A 20,725-nucleotide genomic window follows, 5' to 3' on the forward strand; every position below is an offset into this window, starting at 1 on the left:
AAATTCAGTCAATATAATGCCATTTTGTAATACAAAACCTCATGTCCTTCAAACTTTATTTGGAACCTAACATCTTCTGGATTTACTTTCATGTGTTGGGGACAGATCTTTTCCTTTTGTTAGCAGAGAGGAGCAAGAGATCATCGTTATCATTTGTCTATGTCAGTTTAAGGTAGTTTATTTTTTTTAATACTATTCTATAGTGTATACAAATGACAATCTCTATACAAATACAAAATACCACATATATCACAAAAGCTTGCAATATACCAAGAAGGAGCAAGGTGAATAGTACGCTCTGCACTCTGGAGTTTTTGAGCATATTAGTGGGTTCTGACATGACCAAAGAACCTTCTGAAAGTCTGTAAGATACAAATTAGAGAAAAAATCCTGCTATGTGACAAATACAGTCCTGCTGTCGGTATCCTCAACCCCACTAAGAAAAAAAATAGCTTAAGGTTCTACAAACTGAAGAGCTCAAATGAATTTTAGACAAAGTAAAAAATAGAGGGTGGACTACAGAAATGTAGCAATCCAGTTTGTGTCCATGTAAGTTTTGTTGGTATTGTTCTGTTAGGTAAGGATAAATGTTTTGCCTTACTGGTTTTCTTGCTGTTTCTTAAAAATAAAAACAAATTGACTTCACAGTTTATTCAGGTTTTAGCTGAAATACAACTGTTTTACAACAAACACTAGTGGGAGCTTATAACATGGTGATTCTAGCTATGGGGTCTTCATGATGGGTTATAAATCAATAGTACTGATGCAAAACAAGCTGGAAGGATGGAACAATATTTTTTAAATACATACCTGAGTTTCTACCATGTCTGCTGTATTGTGGATTCATTAAAAAGGATGCTGTGTTAGCTCAGGTGGGATTGGAAATAGGGAAACTTGTGTTTCAAAAAACTATAAGCATGTTTTCACTTAGACACTTTCTCACCTACAAGTCACACTCCCAGTTTAAAAGACAAGACCTGTGTAAATGTATAGGAAGTCAAGCAGCTGTGAAGGAAGGCAGCTACTGGGCTAGTAATCCATTTTACTTAGTTGTGTAATGCTTGATATGGTGGAGTTTAGGTATAAGTTGCAGGTTGGAGGTTTTAGATGGAGAGATAGAAAGAGTAGTAATTCTTCTATTTCCTAGAAACAATCTCCAAATTTAGTCAAGACTGACATTTTTTACCTCTACTTCCTTTGGAAACTGCTGCTTTATAAATTTGGTTATACCAATAAAACGTTTAGTTTAAATCAACAGCTTTCTATGTTGAGATACCTATGCAAGTTGGTTCCACTAGACTTCGCAGTATGAAAAATTCAGTGTGCATGTTGCCACCTGTGATAAACATGATAGACATTTTGATAACTCTTTGCTCTACTGGAAGTTTTTTAGAAATAGATTTGTATATCTCTGTATATATCCAAAGATATCACCTAAAAAAAAAAAAAAGCCCAACGCAAGTAGTCTGGTTAACTACCAGCTGTTCTTTTGTAAGTTATGATTGGTCTGTAGTTTCAGTGGATAACTTAATTGAAAGAAAAGCACAACTGGTAAAGAAAATACTTTCAGGCTAGAAAGATTTCTCATTGTTCAAGAAGGAAATAATGATCCCTAATAATTTCTACAAAAAATTAGGTTCTTCCGTGTATTTTATTCATCAGTATTTCTTACATGCACTTAACAAATTTTTTGTGTATTTTCTTTCAATATCAGCTGTTCCATTCTATTCAGAGAACATGTATGGAGTTGCTGAAAGCAATAGAACTGTATCAAAAAAGGATTTGTTGTAAGTATGATCAAACACAGTAATTAAAATGGTAAGAAGGTCTGCATTGTGGAACCATTAAACAAGTGAAAAAGGGAAAATTAAAATGGGGAACTACTAGTTTCATCCTATTTTAAAGTAAAAACAACATTCCTTGCAAACAGCTAAAAGCAGATTTTCTTATTTGCTTGAAGATTTCCTAGATCTTAAGTTTTATATATTGATATAATGCAGTGATAGGTAGCAATAATTACTGGAGAAAGCTTCCTTGAAGTTCTTTTTCTCACTGCTTGCTTGGCTTGTTTACATTCAGAAGTCTCTTGTCTAGAAATCCTAACTCCTTTCTAAACTGTTTTAGTTTTTCTTTCCATCAGGATTGATGATGAAGAATATTTGGCTTATTACTAGTTTTATAATTAAGTAATCCATGCTATTGCGATGAATTTGATAATGCTGACTTGGCTATAACAAGTGTACGGTAGTTAGTGACAGTAATTAGTAAGAGACAGGGACCTAATCTGGGAAGTTTCAAACAGCAAGTTGTATTAAATGTCTGCTAAAGGTTCTCTGCAATCAAAATTGTTTGATTCTCTGCAGCTGTGATTTTTGACCTGGAGAAGAGAATCCAGCTTTGGAGTCATCTTTCAATTTACCTTCTTTTCGTGAATGTTATCCATATTTTCTCAAGCCTTTCATTTTTCTTTTGCCTATCCAAAGAGAGTCAGGGATGATGTTTCAGAATCTGGAGGTAAAATTGAAATAGAGATTAGTAGGGTATTGAGTTCAAGAAGTGTTCCATAGGAGCAGGTGAAATCTCTGATGCAGAGACGTTCATGCAGAATGTTCTACCAGAGTTCTACCATAGTCTGCATTGGAGTTGACTGTCATTTTGGTAAAAATGACGGGAGGACTTCAAGAGATCTTCTTTTATTGTATTAGGCCATTCTCCATCTTGATAGTGGGAAGAAATTGGTACTCTAGGAGACAGCCACTTTAGAAGACAGACAAGGCCATCATGAAATGTTTTTGTAAGGATCATGAAGATCCGTGGTCCCAGTTTGGAAGTAGTCAACAATTCAGTGTAAAACCACTTTTCTTCCTCTTCTTGTTTAAAAAACAATCAGTTACTTTGAGGTAGACATATTTCAGATAGTTGAAATGTAGTGTTTGAATTGTGTAGAATGCTAAAATTGTCAAGTAATCTTGCAAAGTAATTTGAAAATAAGTGTTCTTTAAAGTGAAGTGCTAGATTTTTCATATGAAAACTTTTTATGTAATTAAGCATGAAAACTGGTGAGCAAGAGAAAAGCAGGCAAATTAGCTTCTCTGAAAGTATGCTACCAGAGATCAGCTGAGGCAGTCCAAGTGGTGAAAAAGAATTTAAAAACCAACCAACTAAAGCAGACAGAACCCCAAAAATCCAACACTAAAAGATACTACAATCAAGACTGGGCCCTTTTTGTAATCTAACCAACCTACTTTTTTTTTTCCAAGAAATAACATGTATCTCCTGTTGTCTTTTGGCATTGATGGAATTTTGTGACTCTTGTTAAGTGTGTCTGTAAATGTCTCAAGTAAATCAGATCTTATGTTTATGAAATGCAGGAATTCTGTGAAATTATTTACTTTTGCTTTGCTACTTGGACTTAGACTGTCTTAAACTATTTGATGTTAAGGCAGTTTTAAAGCTGTTAGAAACCAATTAAATAACATATTTGACCACTCATTTATTTTTTGTTAGTTCTGTCTCAGGAAGAAAACGAATTGGGGAAATTTCTTCGATCACAGGGTTCTCAGGATAAAACAAGAGCAGGAAAAATGATGCAAGCTACAGGAAAGGCCCTCTGCTTTTCTTCTCAGCAAAGGTATATGGGCCGACATTACTGTCTGATTTACAAAGTACATGTGATAATTGTAGTTGAGTCATTGTTGGCATAATTCATTTAGCCATTGGAAATGTGTGAGGAATCAATTGCTAGGAAAGTTATTGACCAAACCTGCTGTAGTATTGTCAGTATTACTGGCTTATTTTTCAAATTTTGCCTGATCTTGCTTTTTGTCTTATGGACCTGCTGTGTCTATATCTGTAGTACCTGTTCAGCTCAGCAGTTCTAAAGCTGTACTGGTGCATCTTTGTGGCCTCTCTAGCAGTGAGGTTGTAAGGGAGCTGATGTCAGGTCCCTCCTCTGCTTGGTGGCAGTTCTCACTCTGCAGATAAATGCTACAGCCGGCTCACTGTAGAGGTGTCTGGGTCCTGGGACGGAGGAAAATGAATAAGGAAATACTTTTTTTCTGTTCCATGGAGTCTCATATCTCAAGTAGACAGAGGAGAAAGGAGGAGTCTGAATGTTATTTTCTGCTTTAACCTTACACTATGAAGCCCCCACCCCCAGGAGAAGATCCTAGAAGATCCCTTCTGAGGTCATGTAGATTAGGTAGAAGCAAGTCAGTAAAAGGTAAGGAATCCAGAGGGACACACATGTGCACAAGCATATGCTGTTACCCAGAGCCCTTGATGACTCACTGACCCAGTGTTTGCTCAAGGAGTTTAAAAGTAACAGTACCTGATGGCATTATGAGTATTATGATGCTTTCTTTTAACAGTATTGGGACCATGGAAGTTTGAAATTTACCAGCACTTGTGAGAGAGAATTTTATTCCATTATGTTTTACAGGATTTGGGGGGACTTTTAACTATTGTGATACTTTTCAGTTTTAGCTTAACAGTGCAGCTGTTTGGCTCAAAATAAAATATTCCATACAGAGCACTGAGAATTTAATATGTTTACCTTGGGCTAGAATTTGGTCATTAGCACCTCCAGTAACAGCCATGAGGGGGATCTTTAAAGCACATGTAAGGCACCCTTGAGCAAAAGCGCTGATGATTTGCTTCTTTATAAAGCTTAACTGTTTGTAGAAATCTCAGTGTATGGCATATCTACATAAACTGAATTTTCCTTTGGATATCTAGGTAAGTATTTGTAGAATGAGAAAAAATACAGGGAAAATCAAAAAAGCCACACTTAAATGTTCACATTTTATGATATGTCCTGCTCAATGCATTTTTAAGGGCATCTTTTAAAAGAAATTCACATAAAAATAAAAACAACTGTTTGTCTTTCTTCTCTTGAGCTATTGTCAAACTCATGTTGAAGTTGGGACTACTTTTATTTATGTTGCATGCCAATAGCTAGCTCAGTACATGGAGATTGAGAAGACATAATTTCTTGATTACTGGAGGTGAAATTAGAAATTCTCTTAGGCCGAAGGTCTTCCTAGTACATTAAACTAAGTCTGTGCTCTTGTGGAATGGATGGAACCCATTCCAGTGAGGTCACTGCTTGCAAGAAATAGGAAAGCAGAAGCAGCAGGAGGAAGCAAAGCAAAAGTTGGAGTAATCCTACCTAGTTCTGAGATACCATTAGGAGTTGAAGTGATGGCATAGGGAAGACAACAGTGTCCCCTACTGCCTTTCCAAAGTGTGGTTGCCAGAAGAAACATTTAGGAAAATGTCCAAATCCTTCCAGAAGGTAAATATCCTTCAAAGGAATTGTTCAGATTCCTTAAAAAAAAAAAATCAATAATTACCTACTTGACAGATGACCTTTTTATTTACATTTACATCTGAAGATTAAATGGCTAATTGAAGTGCTTTTTGTGGGGTTTAACATGTCAATCCTGATATAACTATGGTATTTATCCAGTAATAAATTACTTCAGGAACATTTTTAGAGTTGTTAAATGAAACTTACGGAGGGGAATCGTAATAACATACCCATAAGCGGCTTGGCAAACTAAAATACGTAGATGCATTAGAATAGGGTCCTTTTTCACTCACACATGTAAATAAAACCTCACTTCTTGAACAGGAAGGTTGCAAGCACCATCTTCATGCAAAATTACCCCGTTCATGTGCACCCCCAGCCAAGTTACAGAACTATCTGATCATATACTAAGACTTAACTATTTTGGCTGTCAGTAGTTGTATTACTCCTTTGTTTATCAACTTGTTTAACATATTCCCCTCCTTCCTTTCTTTCCTTCATGCCTTCCCCCAGATTAGCACTCCGTACTCCTTTGAGTAGATTATATCAAGAAGTGGAGACTTTCAGATACAGGGCCATCTCAGACACCTGGCTGACAGTAAACCGGATGGAACAGTACCGGACTGAATACAGAGGAGCTCTGCTCTGGATGAAAGATGTGTCTCAAGAGCTGGATCCGGATCTTTACAAGCAGATGGAAAAGTTCAGGAAGGTATGTAGTTTCCCGTAGTTTCGTAGAAGGGGCTGCCTGATAAATGATGATAAAGCATGATTTTGGTTCTTCTGAGGAGGACATAATTCAGAAGCATTAAGGATGCCATTTATCTTAACTAATCTTTTCTGTGTGGGCTCTAAGGAAAGGCGTTTTTCAGTACTGTTTTCAACTTCAGCATACATCTTTATAATTTAAATAATATATATTTTTGAAGAAGATTATCCAATTTTAAATACTTAGCTGTGATGCCTGAATGACTAATAGAAGAAGGTACGTCTGCAGTCAGAGGGGAAAGGGAAAATTGATTTTTGCAACTGAGAGTACAGAAAAGCAGAGATGCTGTACTATCTGCTGCTGCTAAATTTTGGGGTGCAGTTAAAGACTAACACTTTCAGAATTGGCTGGTTTTTTTTTTTTGGGGGGAGGAGCTGTAGATCTGGAACTTATTTTTAAGTTCCTTATGCAGTTCGGCGTGACTCTTGGGCAACTGCTAAACACTAAAACTGCTAGGAATGCACTCTCCATAAATCGTCTTTGTTCAGTGTCACTCAAGTTTGCTAAATTCCTCCCCTCCCAAAAGACTACCAAAATCCCAAGTCCTAGGTGGTGGTACGCAGTTTTGCTGCCAGGTTTGAGTATAGAATTAATTTGAGCTGATCCTGTTAGTTCAGGAATGTTCATGAGAACTTCACATTTGCTAGTGAGGTTTTAGAGCCAAGTTTGTTACAAGTCTATAATGTTCACAGTTTGCTGTTTATGTATGCTGGCTATCAGGAGGAGTTGGGATCTTAGGTGTAACTTACTGGCTTGTTCTTTGAGTAAAAGCAGTAAAAAAATATACAGAAATTGTTGATAATTGAAAGTAAAGGTCTAATAACAGAAATTGTATTAAAGTGTGTATATGTATATGCATGTGCATATGGCTTAGAGATGGGTAATGTATAAAAGAGAAAGCACTGTTCATCAATAGCTTAAGCAATCTGTAACTGAAAGTGTTTCGAGATAAAAGATACTTAATGCAGGACTTTGAATAAACCATCCTAACGGGAAAGGACTGGCATGCATCTAGGCTGTGCCATTTTTTGTAAACTGAAGTGGTGACAATAGCAATTAAAGAAGGGATGGAGCAAATGATACCCTAGTTAGTCATCTAATCTTTATTTAATGCTTCAGTACAGGATATTCCTGTACGTCTTGTGGCACCAGACATGTACTTTATTATGCCTTGTGGGAAATGTTTGTAATGGCAAGTTCTTGCAGGTAAAATAATTGGTATGGTCTTGGCCTCAGCCGATTGCTTATGTATACTGTTTGATTTATTAGGAAAACACTTAAAAATGGAATGTTAGAATGAATAAAGCAGTACTGATAATGGTCATAGAAAACTGATTTATAACTTTCTTTCAAAACAAGTGCTATGGAAGGCATAAATTATATAGATGACAAAGTAATTAAAATAATGTAGGTTTTGTGCAGTGAGCTGCTATAGTTAAAAACTTTCATGTGAAATTTCAGTGATCTTGGGTTGCTGTACTTCAAGGTCAGCAAAAAGAGGATTTTTTTTTTTAAAGAGTTCTCACAAAACTTAGTAGTAATTGGAAATACTAAGTATTTTGAAATATTTCTCGGTCTGAAATCCATTACAATTCTGACATGAAGAAATGAATGTAGATTCTAAAATTCTGTACTGTTACCTCAAACAGTTAAAATACCCCAAACTTGAAAGTCTTTTGAACAGTTCTTTTCTCCAACTGTCTGTCAACTGAATTGGCGGAGAACAAAAAGCTCCACATTTTGTAGCCAACAAAGTAAAGAAATGCCCCTGGTATTCACTTCCCTACATATGCCATCTGTGCAACAGGCATATCAAATTAGTCTTTGAAGATTTTAATACTTGCAGAAAGTAAACATTTTCTTTGTTAATTTTGGGGAAAAAAATTACTGAAATAAAATCCTCAAGCATAGTGTTCCTAGGTAGCTGTTGCTGAGCAAGATGCAAGTATGTTTTTTAGTGCTTTACGAAAACTAATGGTGGGTAAGGTAGTCCTAAATAATTAAAGCAGAGTTTTTATTGTCTTTTTTTTCTATTTTTGCTTGCAGATCTTAATTGTACCATAGTGTGGCAGTGTAATGCTGAGGTTTTAGGGCTTTTTTTGAATCTGTAGCAGCAATTTAAGAAGTCATGCTAGTTTTGCGTTGAGAAAGATGTTATAACTGTTGGTATAACGCTTTTGGTTCTAAAACATACCATTGCCAGAGAGAAGTGTTTCGATCTGGAGCTGCATATTGAGTGATACACCACCAAATAGTTATTGAAGCTGATCCTGTCAGAGCACTTGAAAAAAGTTTTCTTCAGACTTCTAATTGTAAAAATTCTAAGTATTACTTAAGTAAATTTTTTTATTTCAAGTAAACGATGCTGGTTTAATGATCTTTAATGCACCTAGTGCAACAACAGTATTTATATCACTTGGTTAAAAGCCTGTTTTTCAAGTATGAAGCCTTTTATAATATAATCCTAAATGTATCATTATGTATACAGATATGGTACTTGTTTTTGGAGACCAAAGCTAAATCAATCCAGATGGGGTTTTCATACCTTCCCTCAGAATAGCTCAGGCTAAAAGATCAATAGTTGAGTCAGTATTTTCAGAGCTGATAAAATCTGAGTTAAAACGCTGGCATTTTGCAGCTCTCTTTCAAAACAATGAGGTACATGAAAGAATTTTCTAATGCTATTCTTAAGGCGTCAACCTAAGTATGCAAGACTCAGACTTTCAAAGTGTCTCAGAACACTGTAGAGCAGCCTTTTTACATTGTTGTTTGAAGATATCTCTGTGATTGTAGCTACTTGAGTCAAAATAAGGAAATAGATGAAGTTTTACCTTTCACTGCAGAATTCTATAAATGCTATTTAACTTCATTCTTTTTTTTTCCATTAACATTTTTTATGAACAATCCAGTGCTGTTCTGGATATAGAGGTCTTCCATCCCAAGTCTGGAGTTTGAAGTGTTCCTTGAGGGATTCTAAACAGCGCAGTGGCAATGCTGTGATATTTAGGAGAATCTGAATGAGCTAATACCCCTTTACCAAATTCTCCACACTGATCAGGTTTTTAAGGTTCTTAAATCTGGGATGTTTTATCTGTCTGGAGACTGTACACTATAACATGAGCTGTGCTGTCATGTTAAAATATAGACCAAATTGCCCAAGTGCTGATGTCCTCCTTCCAGCTCCAAAAAAGTTAAGCTTTTCCAGGCATTTTCTGAGAAGGAATGTAACAATGTGTAGTGATAGGCTATGATACCAGGCAACAGCCTTCCATCTGCAGCCTGCAGGAACACAGAAGGGACTGCTGTTCAATTTTACATAGCTAGGCTATCTCAGATGCTTATACAATTCAATATAAACTTTCTCATCAAACCTATGCATTTTGGTGCCACCCATAACAAGTAAAAAGGGAGAGCTGAAAAAAATTGTCATGCTGACCTTTAGGCTTACTGTAAGAAAAGTTGCATCTGTGACATGATCGGTTATTTATCGTGCTACATTGATAAAGCAAATTAATCCTTTCTGTATTTCTTTTTCACTTCCATTCTTCTACTCCTCTGCTTTCCCTTTGTTCTGAGGCTTGAACCAAAGCTGGAGTGTGTTTGTAAATACCCAGTGGCTATGCTGGGATCCCTGGGACAAGCTGGGATCCCTGGGACAAGCTGCACTGCAGCGGTGTACTGAGAACTGGGTACCTGGAGGTTTGGGCTCTGTTTCTCCCTGTTGTGTAGACCTCTGCTTTTGCCAAATCTGTCTTCCTAGGAGCTGTGCTTCTGTATGAACCAAACGAATCTCAGATGGGACAAAGAATGGGTTGAAGCTGCATAAGGGTAAAGAGTGATGCATGGGCTGGTTGCAGCAGAGCTTTCTAAGTGCTTTTGGATTGATCTGCTGGCATACTGTGCAAGTCTTGTATCTGTCTATGGTACTTGGATACTACAGGAATTAATATTTGAGTTTTTAAAGCAGTATGCATCAGATGGGGTGTTGTCTACAAAAAGGGTTGAGTGTTGATCAATATAGTTGCATGGGATCTGTGATGGAAACAAGTAGCATGGTTTGTGCTGGGCCTCTTTGCTGAACCCTGAACTATTTCAGAGGTATTAACTAAGTGGGATAGATCACACTATGGAAGAGATTTGTCAAGATATCTCCCCAAAGATCCTAAATTATTACAGAGCCCTTAATGTCAAGCTGTTACTTTGGATGCAACCGTTTAGAAACTTTCAAGCTTGCAGCTGAGTTGTTTGGATACAGTTTATCTCCACTTCTTCCTAGTTGTAGCCCTCTATATACCTGAAACAAAATGAATGCACTTAAATGGCATTTTAAAGATAAATCTGGCAAGAGAAAAGGAAAGGCAGTGAGAAAAAGGAAAGTTCAAGAAGAAGAACTCATTATGACATAACAATAACTTAAACTATTGTTGTTATAAATGTACCAATGAAGGGAGTAGCTGATCTATGCAAATTCTCTTTAAATATCTTCAAAGAAATAAAAGTTAAAGCCTGTGTGGACAGCTGGGAGATAATGAAGATCTAAATAAATCCATTGATTTAAAGGTCAGAAAAGAAACACTGAAGTATATGTATTCATTGTGAAGATCTCAGCAAGTCTGGATAAGATACATCTGCTGCAGCCTTTCAGTGAGGCTCAACACCTACATCCCTGTCCCCCTGCTGCCCCCTTGACTATTAGCACTGCCTGGCATGAGGTTTGGCTTGTGTGATGATGAAGGCACTGTCCCATGTTACAGCATCATCTGCTATAAACATATCCATTAACATCAACTGCAAACAGCCCTGCAAACCTGAAGGCACTGTGGAAATTTACTGGAGTATTATTTTAATTTTTTTTCTTAATTCTCTGTTACTTTTGAAAACTCTTGGAAAGGTGGGAAAATGCGAAAAGCCTAGGAAAGGAGAAAAACCAAATATGATGCTGATCTTTGAAACAAGAACAGACTTGGCAGTTGCCATTCTTGGAAACTGAATTTTAGTTTCTGGTAAAAAAAAAAAGAAAAGGAAACCTATAGGCATTTAGAGGCCAGCAAACTGAAGAGCAAGTAAAAACACAGGTTTATGAGTTACATTACAGGTTGGAGGTTTTTTTTGTTTTGCATTTTTAATCAAATTATTAATGGGGAAAAAATCGCAAATCTGGATGTTGCAGTTCCTTATGATTGATTACTGGGAAAATGAATTTAACTTTCCTAGAAAAATAAGAGCTCTTGGGAGCTGAGAGTTGAGAATATTGGCTGAGGAACACTAAACAAAGTTTCAAAGGATCATAGAATTTAAAGATGGAAAATAACTTGAAGTTTAACTAAACTCTCTTCCTGCCAGGACAAAATTGTACGTCTGTAATATGTTTTCCGAGTGTTTTTCTACAGCTAATAAATATTATTCAGTTGAGGGTGACTCTCTTAGAAGTTTTGTGGATATTGGTGATGTCCTAGTTCAATTATTAAAAGCCATCCAAAAGAAAATGTGCTAATGCTGATTACATCTGCAGAGGATGTTGAGCTGGAAAGTCTTCTGGTTTCCAAGCAGCAAAGTACACCAGTGTCTTTGGCCACTGCAGTCATAGTGGTGTAATCAATAGACTCTCAGTTGCCATAGTTACAAATTGCAGTGTAACTGATAGATATTTAAAGCCAGCTAGGGTAGTCACTGTTGACCAACTCTGGGTTTTAAAAACTAAAAAAAATTATTTTAAAAAGAAGTTGTAGACAGCAGTTGTCTCTGTTTCTTTTTAGGTGATAATTCCACATTAAATTCCAACTTCATCTAAAAAACGTTTACCTTGAGGTGACAATAATGTAGGCCTCTACATGTGAGAGGGGACATGATGGTGTTTGTGCTCCAGAGGTATCAGAAAGATCCGAGTAGTCTTAGTGGACCACTCATTGGATATGCAATGTGTGGCACTGTAATGTGAAAAATAATGATGGCTTTCATAATATCTCTTAGGAATGTGAGATGGTAAAGTCTATCACTTTAATAGATATGATTTTTATCACTCTTGGTTCAAAATCTTCCTTGAAAAAAAAGCCCCCACCGAATCTCTTTGCTGATTTGGATTGCTGCTGCTCCTTGTTAGATGAATAGCTGAGGTCCCAGGAGATCCAGTAATACTCACTGCAAGATAGCTGCATGCTCTAAAATTAGTAAGATTGTGTCAAACTGCACCCTGAGATCCTCATCTTAGTGTAGCAATGTGATGGCAGAGATGAAGAGATAACAGCATGCTCTTAGGATATGATGATAAGCAACACCTACACATATCACTTCTTGTGACGTGCCTGTGCCACCCAAGAGTATGCTTGGTTTCTTTCTGTTAGGGATTAGCAGCTAAAACATGGTTTTTGAGGTTGGCTTTTTTAAATATAAAAGTATATTGTGTTGGAAATGCTAAATTTAATGATTTACCTAGAAATTATGGTAGTGAAAAACAAAACACACAAAAAAAAGTTCAATCAAAATTGTAGTTCTTGCTTTGTCGTTATTGCCCTTCCTTGTAAAAGCCGATGGAGTTCCAGTGCTGAGTGTGTTTCTCTGTGTGGTTTATGCTGTAATGATTTTTCTGTGTTCTTCAATGTCACATTCAGTAACATTAAGTGGAGAACCCAAAACATTCCAAGATACTTCACATACAAAATGCTCAAGCATTTTAAGGCAGTTGTGAAAGATGTACTTTTTTTGAAAACGTGACCTTAAGCAGAAATAGTCTTCACAGTGAAAGCATTTTATAGTCTTATAACTTTAAATTACCATTTCAAGTACCATTTGTAAGACTCAGAGTAGACAATAATATAAAATCAATTATTTTCTGAATCTATTTCACATATATTAAATATCACTGATGATTGTTAGTGGGTTGAAAGCAAAGTAACAACGTGTGATGGAGATGCCCTTTTAAAAGCATAATAAGAGTATGCCACTTAAAAATAGAAACAGGCTTCTTGGAACAGATTACATCATCTTTAGAGGTACTGCTTGTAGAATATAGTTGCTTCCAGAGATTAATGCTTGCCCTTGAGATATGGTTCATCATCTGCTCAGTTATTTTTAAGAAAGAAGAGTTTGAGGTGAGACTCAGCAAAATGGCTGTAAAGTAAAATAAAATTAAGTGCTAGACTACAGATACAATATAGTTTTTTAACAACCTTGTTTCATGTAACCTAGCTGAAATTAAAAAAGAGTAGACTTGGTTTAATTGTGCATTTTCAGACTGGTATTTATTTCAAGAAAAGTCAGGCAGACACATCCAAAAAAATTCTGTTCACTTAAGTAGCAGAAATTAAAATGTTTCAACAGAGTACAACAAATATATTAAAAAAATATCAGTGATTTAAATCAATAGTCTAACTTTCATGTAACAATTTTTATTAGTCCCAGTATTAAAAAGATTCTCTCAAACATGGTGTGATAAAAATTAAGCTCCAAGTATTTTTCTCTTGTCTAATAATTATAGAAATGTGTAAATATTAAATTTAATATTGGATTTTTTTAAAAAAGAAAGGAACAACTGAACACTATTTTCACTTATTCTGTTGTATTTTGATCTTAAAATGGGAAAGAAAAGATAATTGCCTAGAGAATTTCTGTTGCTCACATGAAAACTCTAACCCTGCAGGCCGGTCTGTGTGGGCAAAGCTCCTCAACCATGTGGATTATTATGTGAATTCAGAACCTAAATGAAGTGTAAAAATGTGAACAGACTAGATCGTGAAAAGAGAAATGAGACTTGGAAAATTCCCTCAGCCTTAATAATCTGAAAAGGCTAGGAGGATAGCTAAAGAAATATTTTTAAAAAATAAATGAAATACAGATGTGACTGAACTGAGAGAATTCTGCAGGAGAGAAGGATAAACAGGAAGGGGAATACAGCTGTTGGGGAAAACATTGTTTACACAAGAGAACCAAGTTTTTCTGTGGTCCCCACTGCCCAGGAATTCTTCTTATACTTTCCTAAAATGCTTGGGCATATGCATTATGTAGCCCATCTGCTTTTACTCATAAGGCCTTTGCTCTTCAGTTATATGCTGCATAGGCTCTGAATGATTAAGAAGATGCTATGTTTGATTTTCCTCCTTTACATAATGAAACCAAATTAGACAGGATTAAAAAAAGTGAACAAACAAAAGGTACTGTTCTAACCAAAAAAAATGGCTAATATACCACCATCTCTGATTCAGGGCTCTGCATGAACCCCGCTTAGATTTCGAATGTTGTTTCTTCTGTAGTAGCACAGTGTGATGTCTGAAAACCACTACAGAAAGACTTGGGGTTTTTTTGTGAGTTTGTACTCTTTCAGAGTTTGTATCTTGACAAAATATAATTCAATTGTTTTGAGGGAAATAAGGCATGCTTATTGATGTATTAAATGCCAACCAGGAACAGCAATAACAATGCAGAGAATTATGTACAGCAGGCTTACAAATGAATCTTAATCATTAATGGGTGTCATTTCGTATTCTTTGCCAAAAGGTTAAATAGAAAGTGAAACACAAAACCTCAACTTACAGGAATTCTACTCCTGCATTAACACTGTAAACAGAGTAACTTTGCACTAAGGACAATGAGAGCATCTGGGAACTGAATATTCAAGGAATTTGGTCATCACGGTGATTTTTTTAAAGGTATCTTTCCTGGAGCGTTGTTTGTCTCGTCCAGCTATAATTTGCAGCTATGATTTGTGTCAGTGGCATTCCCTGGCAGTTTGTGCATCTGCCCATCCTGCTGCTCTTCGTAATGACCAGAAGTGTGGTGCAGGCCAGCTTACTGTTTTACGGTGCTTTCAATGGGGATATTGTTACTGAACTTGAGCTTTTCGCGCCCCTTTGCCTAATTTCAGTTTATTCATTCCTCACATCAGCCTTCTCAGAAAGAACCCAGATTCAAGTAATAATCTTGCTCAGGCCTAGAAGAATTTAATTTGGATGCAAAGGAATTAAAAATATAAATTACATTTTTTAACTATGAGGACATTGCACCTAAAGGAGTCAAGAAGACCTCCAAATAATCTGCAGTAAATCAGATAAACTGAACTGTGTAGTTACTAGATGAATACAATCCTGGGCATAGTAGACATATTAGTTTTATGCTATATTACAATTTTCTTTACATCACCTCCCTGGTCTTTCTGTGTTCAAAGGTAGTAAAATTACCTGTTTCAGTTTTCTGCAGGAACTGGCTGTCTAATTGCTCTCCACTTGCCAGCATTCTCCCCCGTGCACCATGTGGCCAACCATCCTTTGCTCTCAGAATGTCTAATGTGATTAACACAATTGAGTTATAATAAACTCAACAATTCTCAGCACTTTTAACACTAAGTCCAGCTTATGCCTGGTTTAGAGCTGTATAAGATCTTTCAGCTCTAAAAGCTTATTTCTTTGCTTTTACCATTTATTTTGGTTGGCCTGCTTCTTGCTACAAATCTTTGCAATGATTTTTGGCAACTCAGAGACTTTCATGATACTAATAAAATGTAACTCTTCGTTTTCAAACTACATAAACTTATTTGTATCTGTGCAAAGAACTGTTGGATTTTATCAACTCCTTCACAGACATTTCAGGACAGGAGACGTTTTGAGTTACCAGAACCAAACTCTTCCCTAAAGAGGATATATATCCATGCATGAAAATGTGCATGCATTTGTAGTTTGCAGTGGTATATCCAAGCACGCTGTGGTGGTAATGACTTATGTCTGCAGACTGACAGATGTGTGCTCCCTACTGGAACTGCATTTGAGGCTTGAAATGTAGAAGTCTATCCCCAAACTCTGAAGTAATGCTATTTAGATGAATGTCATTTTGAATTTAATTTAAGAGTCTCCTGGTCACATGAATATTTTCTTTGTATGTCCTTGCTTCAAGGTCTCTATTAGTGTCAACATGTTTTTTGTATTTTTTTTCCTTTCAACCTAGTAATGCACACATTTTAGGTTTGACTAATACTGGAACCTGTTACCAACAGAAAGTTGAGGCATGTACCTAGGCTTCTTAAAGGAGAAAAGAAACAGATTCTCTAGCAAGGCTAGAAGCTACATATTTGCTGCCTTCCCTTCATTTAAATTGTCATTTCATGTTTATTCCCTTTTTAAAACAATTTGCATATTGACCCAAGCTGTAAAAATTAATACAATGTCTTGAGGAGCATATTAAGTTCTCTGCTCACTGAAAATTGGAGAGTAGCCAGAAGGTGTAAGCTCTGAGAGGTAGTGCTGCTTTCATATACAGTTTATTCCTGTAACAATCCAATGTGAATGAGTTGGGAAGGGAGGCTGTGTGCGCTCCAGCTCTCAGCTGTAACATATCACACTGCATTAAAACTCCCTCCTTTGATACAGTTCGAAGTTAAACAGATTGACCATAAGTACTTTGTCTTTATGCTGGGTAAAATCAGAGGAGAGGCCTCCTGCAGACAGCAGTAATGTCAGCTGGGATGTTGCTGCTGACCGTACCCCTTTATTTCCCCCCGAACCTCTCTCTGGAATAAGAACTACAGCTTTTTGGATCAAAGCTACTGAGGCCAGGTCCCACACTGCCTAAAGTGTGGACACATTTATATGGAGATGATTTCTTTCTGCACAGGCAGGAGATAAGAAGTTGTTTAGCAACATGTAAGGAGTATGGGGCTATGTATTTGAAGAGTGGGGGAAGATTTTTGGAAAAGAAAAACCAAGACTATATGTAGCTGTTTATCTGGGGAAGATGTATGGCTAATGCAGAGATGCTGCTTTTCTGAAAGGTGGTGCCTAGATGAAGCTGAACCAGGGCAGAACTCTTTGTAAACACTCACTGCATTTTGAGAATAGCATCTATCTATTTAGCTTAAAAATTTATTTCCTCAGGCCTAAATTCAAGTAAACAACTCTTAATGTGAAATAAGTTCTGTGTAAACATGCTTAGCATCTGTTTAACTCAAAATTGTTGTTAAAACAGTTTAGTTAACGTGTAGAAAAATAACATACCTCCTTCATTTCTTGGGCTGTGGGCTCAAAGGCTCTTGAATGTTTTTAAATGGGGTGACTCAGTAATGTTGCGTGATTTTTTTATGTTGTGCTGTGATCATAATTTTGATAATGACTTTGAGAGCGGTTCTGAAAAATTGAAGACTATTATTGCTTTCAGCTTATTAAATTTAACAGACTTTCCTTCATTTTACAGTAAATAGTGGTTGAAATTATGGAAGTGATCCACATCATTTATTTGAGAGTTGGTTGTATGCTGTATTTGATAGAAATTTTTTTTTAAAGCTGATAAATTGTATTGTCTGTGAATATTCCTTTTTATGTTTTGTTGCAATTTTTTTATGTTAAGCAATTGAATTCATGTTCTGGGGCTGCACTGTAGGTTCTGTTTGTGAAAGCTGTTGTGAGACTTAAAACTGAAAATTTTGTCTGATTTTTGGCTGGATGAACTTGCTGGATTGTGCTGAGAAATGAGACTTTGGTCAGGGCTGTGTCCAGCTGCTGGATAAGTGGAAAGGGTTCTGCAGAGGTGGCACTCTCCCCCTTCACTGAGCCATTCTAGAACAGCAAAAATCAGGAAGGCGAAAGAATAAATACCTCTTTAATTCCTGCTAATTCCTTAGAAAAAAAGGTCTTCTGTTGCTGTTGGGCAGTACCTTACAACCTGTTGTGTTTGTTGGGTATTTTTCCTGTGAGGGGGCAAAATAATTTTTTAATAATGAAGAAGGAAGTATATTTCTATTGCTGCAGGGCAGCTGTTCAGAATGTTGTTATTTAGTACAGAGAGCTATATTACTTGCCACAAATAGTTTTCATGTCTCAGATAAATTTGATTTGAATGTAACGATACTTTGCTACTGCAAAGAGATGTTTGGGTCCATGTCTTTGCACTACTATAGTGGTAATAGTAGGAGGGAAATATGTCAAATTCACATCAAAAAAGGTTAAAACAGTCAAGGAAAAAAACACATTCTCGTGAGGCATCTAAAATTAGAACATCTTGTTGATTGAATAGCAACTGTTTAATTCTTCAATTCTTAGTTGAAGACTCTTTTCATATGAATTTATATTATCTTTTATTGATAGACCTGTTCTGATAAAATATCTAACGCAGTAGTAAGGCTGTTTCAACAATATTTATTTTTAGCAAACTGCCTTCTAAAAACATAGAGCTAAAAAATTATCTAGATATACTTTTTCCCAGAGGTTTCATGTAGACAATAACACTGTTTAGTATTCCAGTCCCCACTTAAATACCATGAGTAAAATTTTCACCCTCTGGGACTTGAATGAGGAGAGGGGAATTATGATGGATGCTGGAAGATAAGCTAGGGCTGTCCAGGTAAGTCCTATAGGTTTTGGCAATCAATTTCCAAAATTCAGAGCTCAGATCTTAATGTATATGTAGGCTTCTAGGGTACACAGGGGTACAAAATTTTTTGAAAGTAAAGTACTGAGATGTAACCTCCCCTCTGCACTGCAGTTGCAATTGTAGAAATGTTGGAGCATCTGAAAATTTCCCCCACCCCTTCTCCAAATGAATCTGTGTGAATGCAAAACTTAGGTACTGTCTTACAGTTACAATATGTGAAGCATTTGTATGTGATTTCTCTTACTTAAGCAGAAATCACATAGTTTGGACATAGGCAGTGGGATGGGCAGATGTATATAGGCAGTGCTTGAATATACCCTGGCACCTCTAACAGTTATAAAATTTTATAACTCGTTGTGATTTTGAATTTTTATAATGGAAAATCTGCAGTTACACAACTGTTAGGCTGGAAAAGCTCATTTGAGGTATCTGTGCTGCCTGTCCATCATCTTTCTTCATTGGTGACCAGTGGTAGCCATCAGAGCTACCACTGGTACCTTTTGCACAGAGTAAATAAACAGTGGCATTTTCTTGTAGTGCAAGACATCACAGGACATAGGGTTTGTTTGTGTTCCTATAAAATTGTCTAGTTGCCTTTTGAACCAATGTAAATTTGGCCATCCCAATGCATGGGTGTGATTAGAGAGCTGCCCTGCAGACACAGATGTTGTGTAAAGATCCACTGCCCTTGTGTTGAGTTCGAGTGGCTGGTTTGGTATAATGACCTCTGGTTCCTGTGTTGGCCAAAGTCTAGTCTTTTACAACTTGTGTATATGTCGTATGATGGCTATCCTTAATATTCCTTCTTACTTATCTCTTTCTTCTGGACTGAGAAACCCTAATCTATCATTGTTTTTACAGAAAAGAATTTACATATTTGGTCAGACATTTTGTTCTTGCCTGCCTTTTTTTCCCCATTGCTAAGCCTGAACTGAAATGCTTTTGCAGATCCAACTTGGCTTTAGGTGGAAGCAAAACACAGAGTGAAAAAAAAAAATCATGTCCCTGTATAATATTTATGGAATCACATGCATAACGTGCGAGGAGGTTCTCATTTTTCCTTATCCTTAAAGAGACACAAGAGAGTTAGAAAAGATACATTACAAAACAGCAGTGATAAACACAAGGTTAGGAAGAAAGTGATGCAGTAGAGAAAAAGAAGAGAGAAAGGAGTAAGATAAATGTCTATGTATCTGCATAAAGGAGAGAGAGAGAGCTGTTCGATTTCTGTGATAGCCATCATTGAATATATCAGAAGATGGTACAGCCAACCTTTGTTTTTTGGAGGGGGGAAAAAAAGCAAGAATATTCAAGCCAGCCATAACCTTATATCCTCACAGGGTTCGGAGAATTGCTCACATCTGCTGACTGTCAGTGGTTATGAAGTAAGCAGTTCTGACCATGGCTTGCTCATTACTGCCAGGCTGGAGTTATGTGGTATGCAAGCCAACAGGCTCAAGGCAGTAAAATTTTTACAGGCCAAATAGTGAAAAACTGAACAGGGAAATGTGGCATAAATGTGACACAAAGCAAATTTCATATGCTACTAAAAAAAAAAAAAATCTAGAGAAGTCCTGGTACATGTCCACGACCTGGCCGTTTGGTAGATATAATATTTGTGTATCTTTTAGAAAACAATCCTCTATTGAGATTTAAAAATAGTAGTAGTTAATTCAACATATTTTCTTACCTTAGATTTTTCTATTTCTGTTAAAGAAAAAAAAGGCAGCTATGCTCATTAGCACATTGCTCTTTAACATGGCATTCTCCTTGACTCAGGACCATAGACATGGATTTCAAACAGGAAGAAAAAAGCAGGCGTCAGACCCAAAGTACTGAGAAGATAATGACAGAGCTAGAAATTAGGACAAAGATACCCATGCAGGAATAAATAAAAACACGAGACTCTGTGGTCAAAGAAGAGAAAAGAGAATGGCAGTTGTACTTTGTCTGGGATATATTTGTATCCTGAGCACAATGACCACATCTTTATTGTCTGGAGATACAAACAACAAAACAGTGTATGTTTGAAGTTCTAGATTAAAGAGTTCTTTTGTGTATTTAATAGCAATTTAATCTCTTTTGTATATTTAATTCTTTTCTCTCAGGCAGCAAATTGCTAATTGCAGCTCTGCAACTACAGTTGAAAGCTTTCTGCAACAGATTTTGTGAAGATCTGTAAAGATGTAGCTTAGCTGTCAGCCAGTGGTGTCTCTTGGTGCAGTTTGAGTGAGCACAGATCACAGTCCACATCTCTGGATTGAAAAACTAGATAGATAGAGAGAGAGGATCAAAAA

The 20,725-nt window shown here is 36.5% G+C and overlaps 1 protein-coding gene across 5 annotated transcripts in view; it reads left to right on the forward strand.

The window, feature by feature from the left end:
- Nucleotides 1-20,725, forward strand: part of ICA1 (islet cell autoantigen 1) — a 73,658-nt gene that overhangs the window by 17,442 nt on the left and 35,491 nt on the right. For all 5 annotated transcript variants that reach the window (XM_051786046.1, XM_051786047.1, XM_051786045.1 and 2 more), the window contains 3 exons: nucleotides 1,715-1,787; nucleotides 3,508-3,631; nucleotides 5,825-6,023. In XM_051786046.1, coding sequence (XP_051642006.1) covers nucleotides 1,715-1,787; nucleotides 3,508-3,631; nucleotides 5,825-6,023 — 396 coding nt within the window. The remainder of the gene's footprint in view (nucleotides 1-1,714; nucleotides 1,788-3,507; nucleotides 3,632-5,824; nucleotides 6,024-20,725) is intronic.

This window comes from Manacus candei, unplaced genomic scaffold, assembly GCF_025592945.1.
Source record: "Manacus candei isolate 608988 ecotype Guabito, Panama unplaced genomic scaffold, ASM2559294v1 h1tg000021l, whole genome shotgun sequence".
Lineage (NCBI taxonomy): Eukaryota > Metazoa > Chordata > Aves > Passeriformes > Pipridae > Manacus > Manacus candei.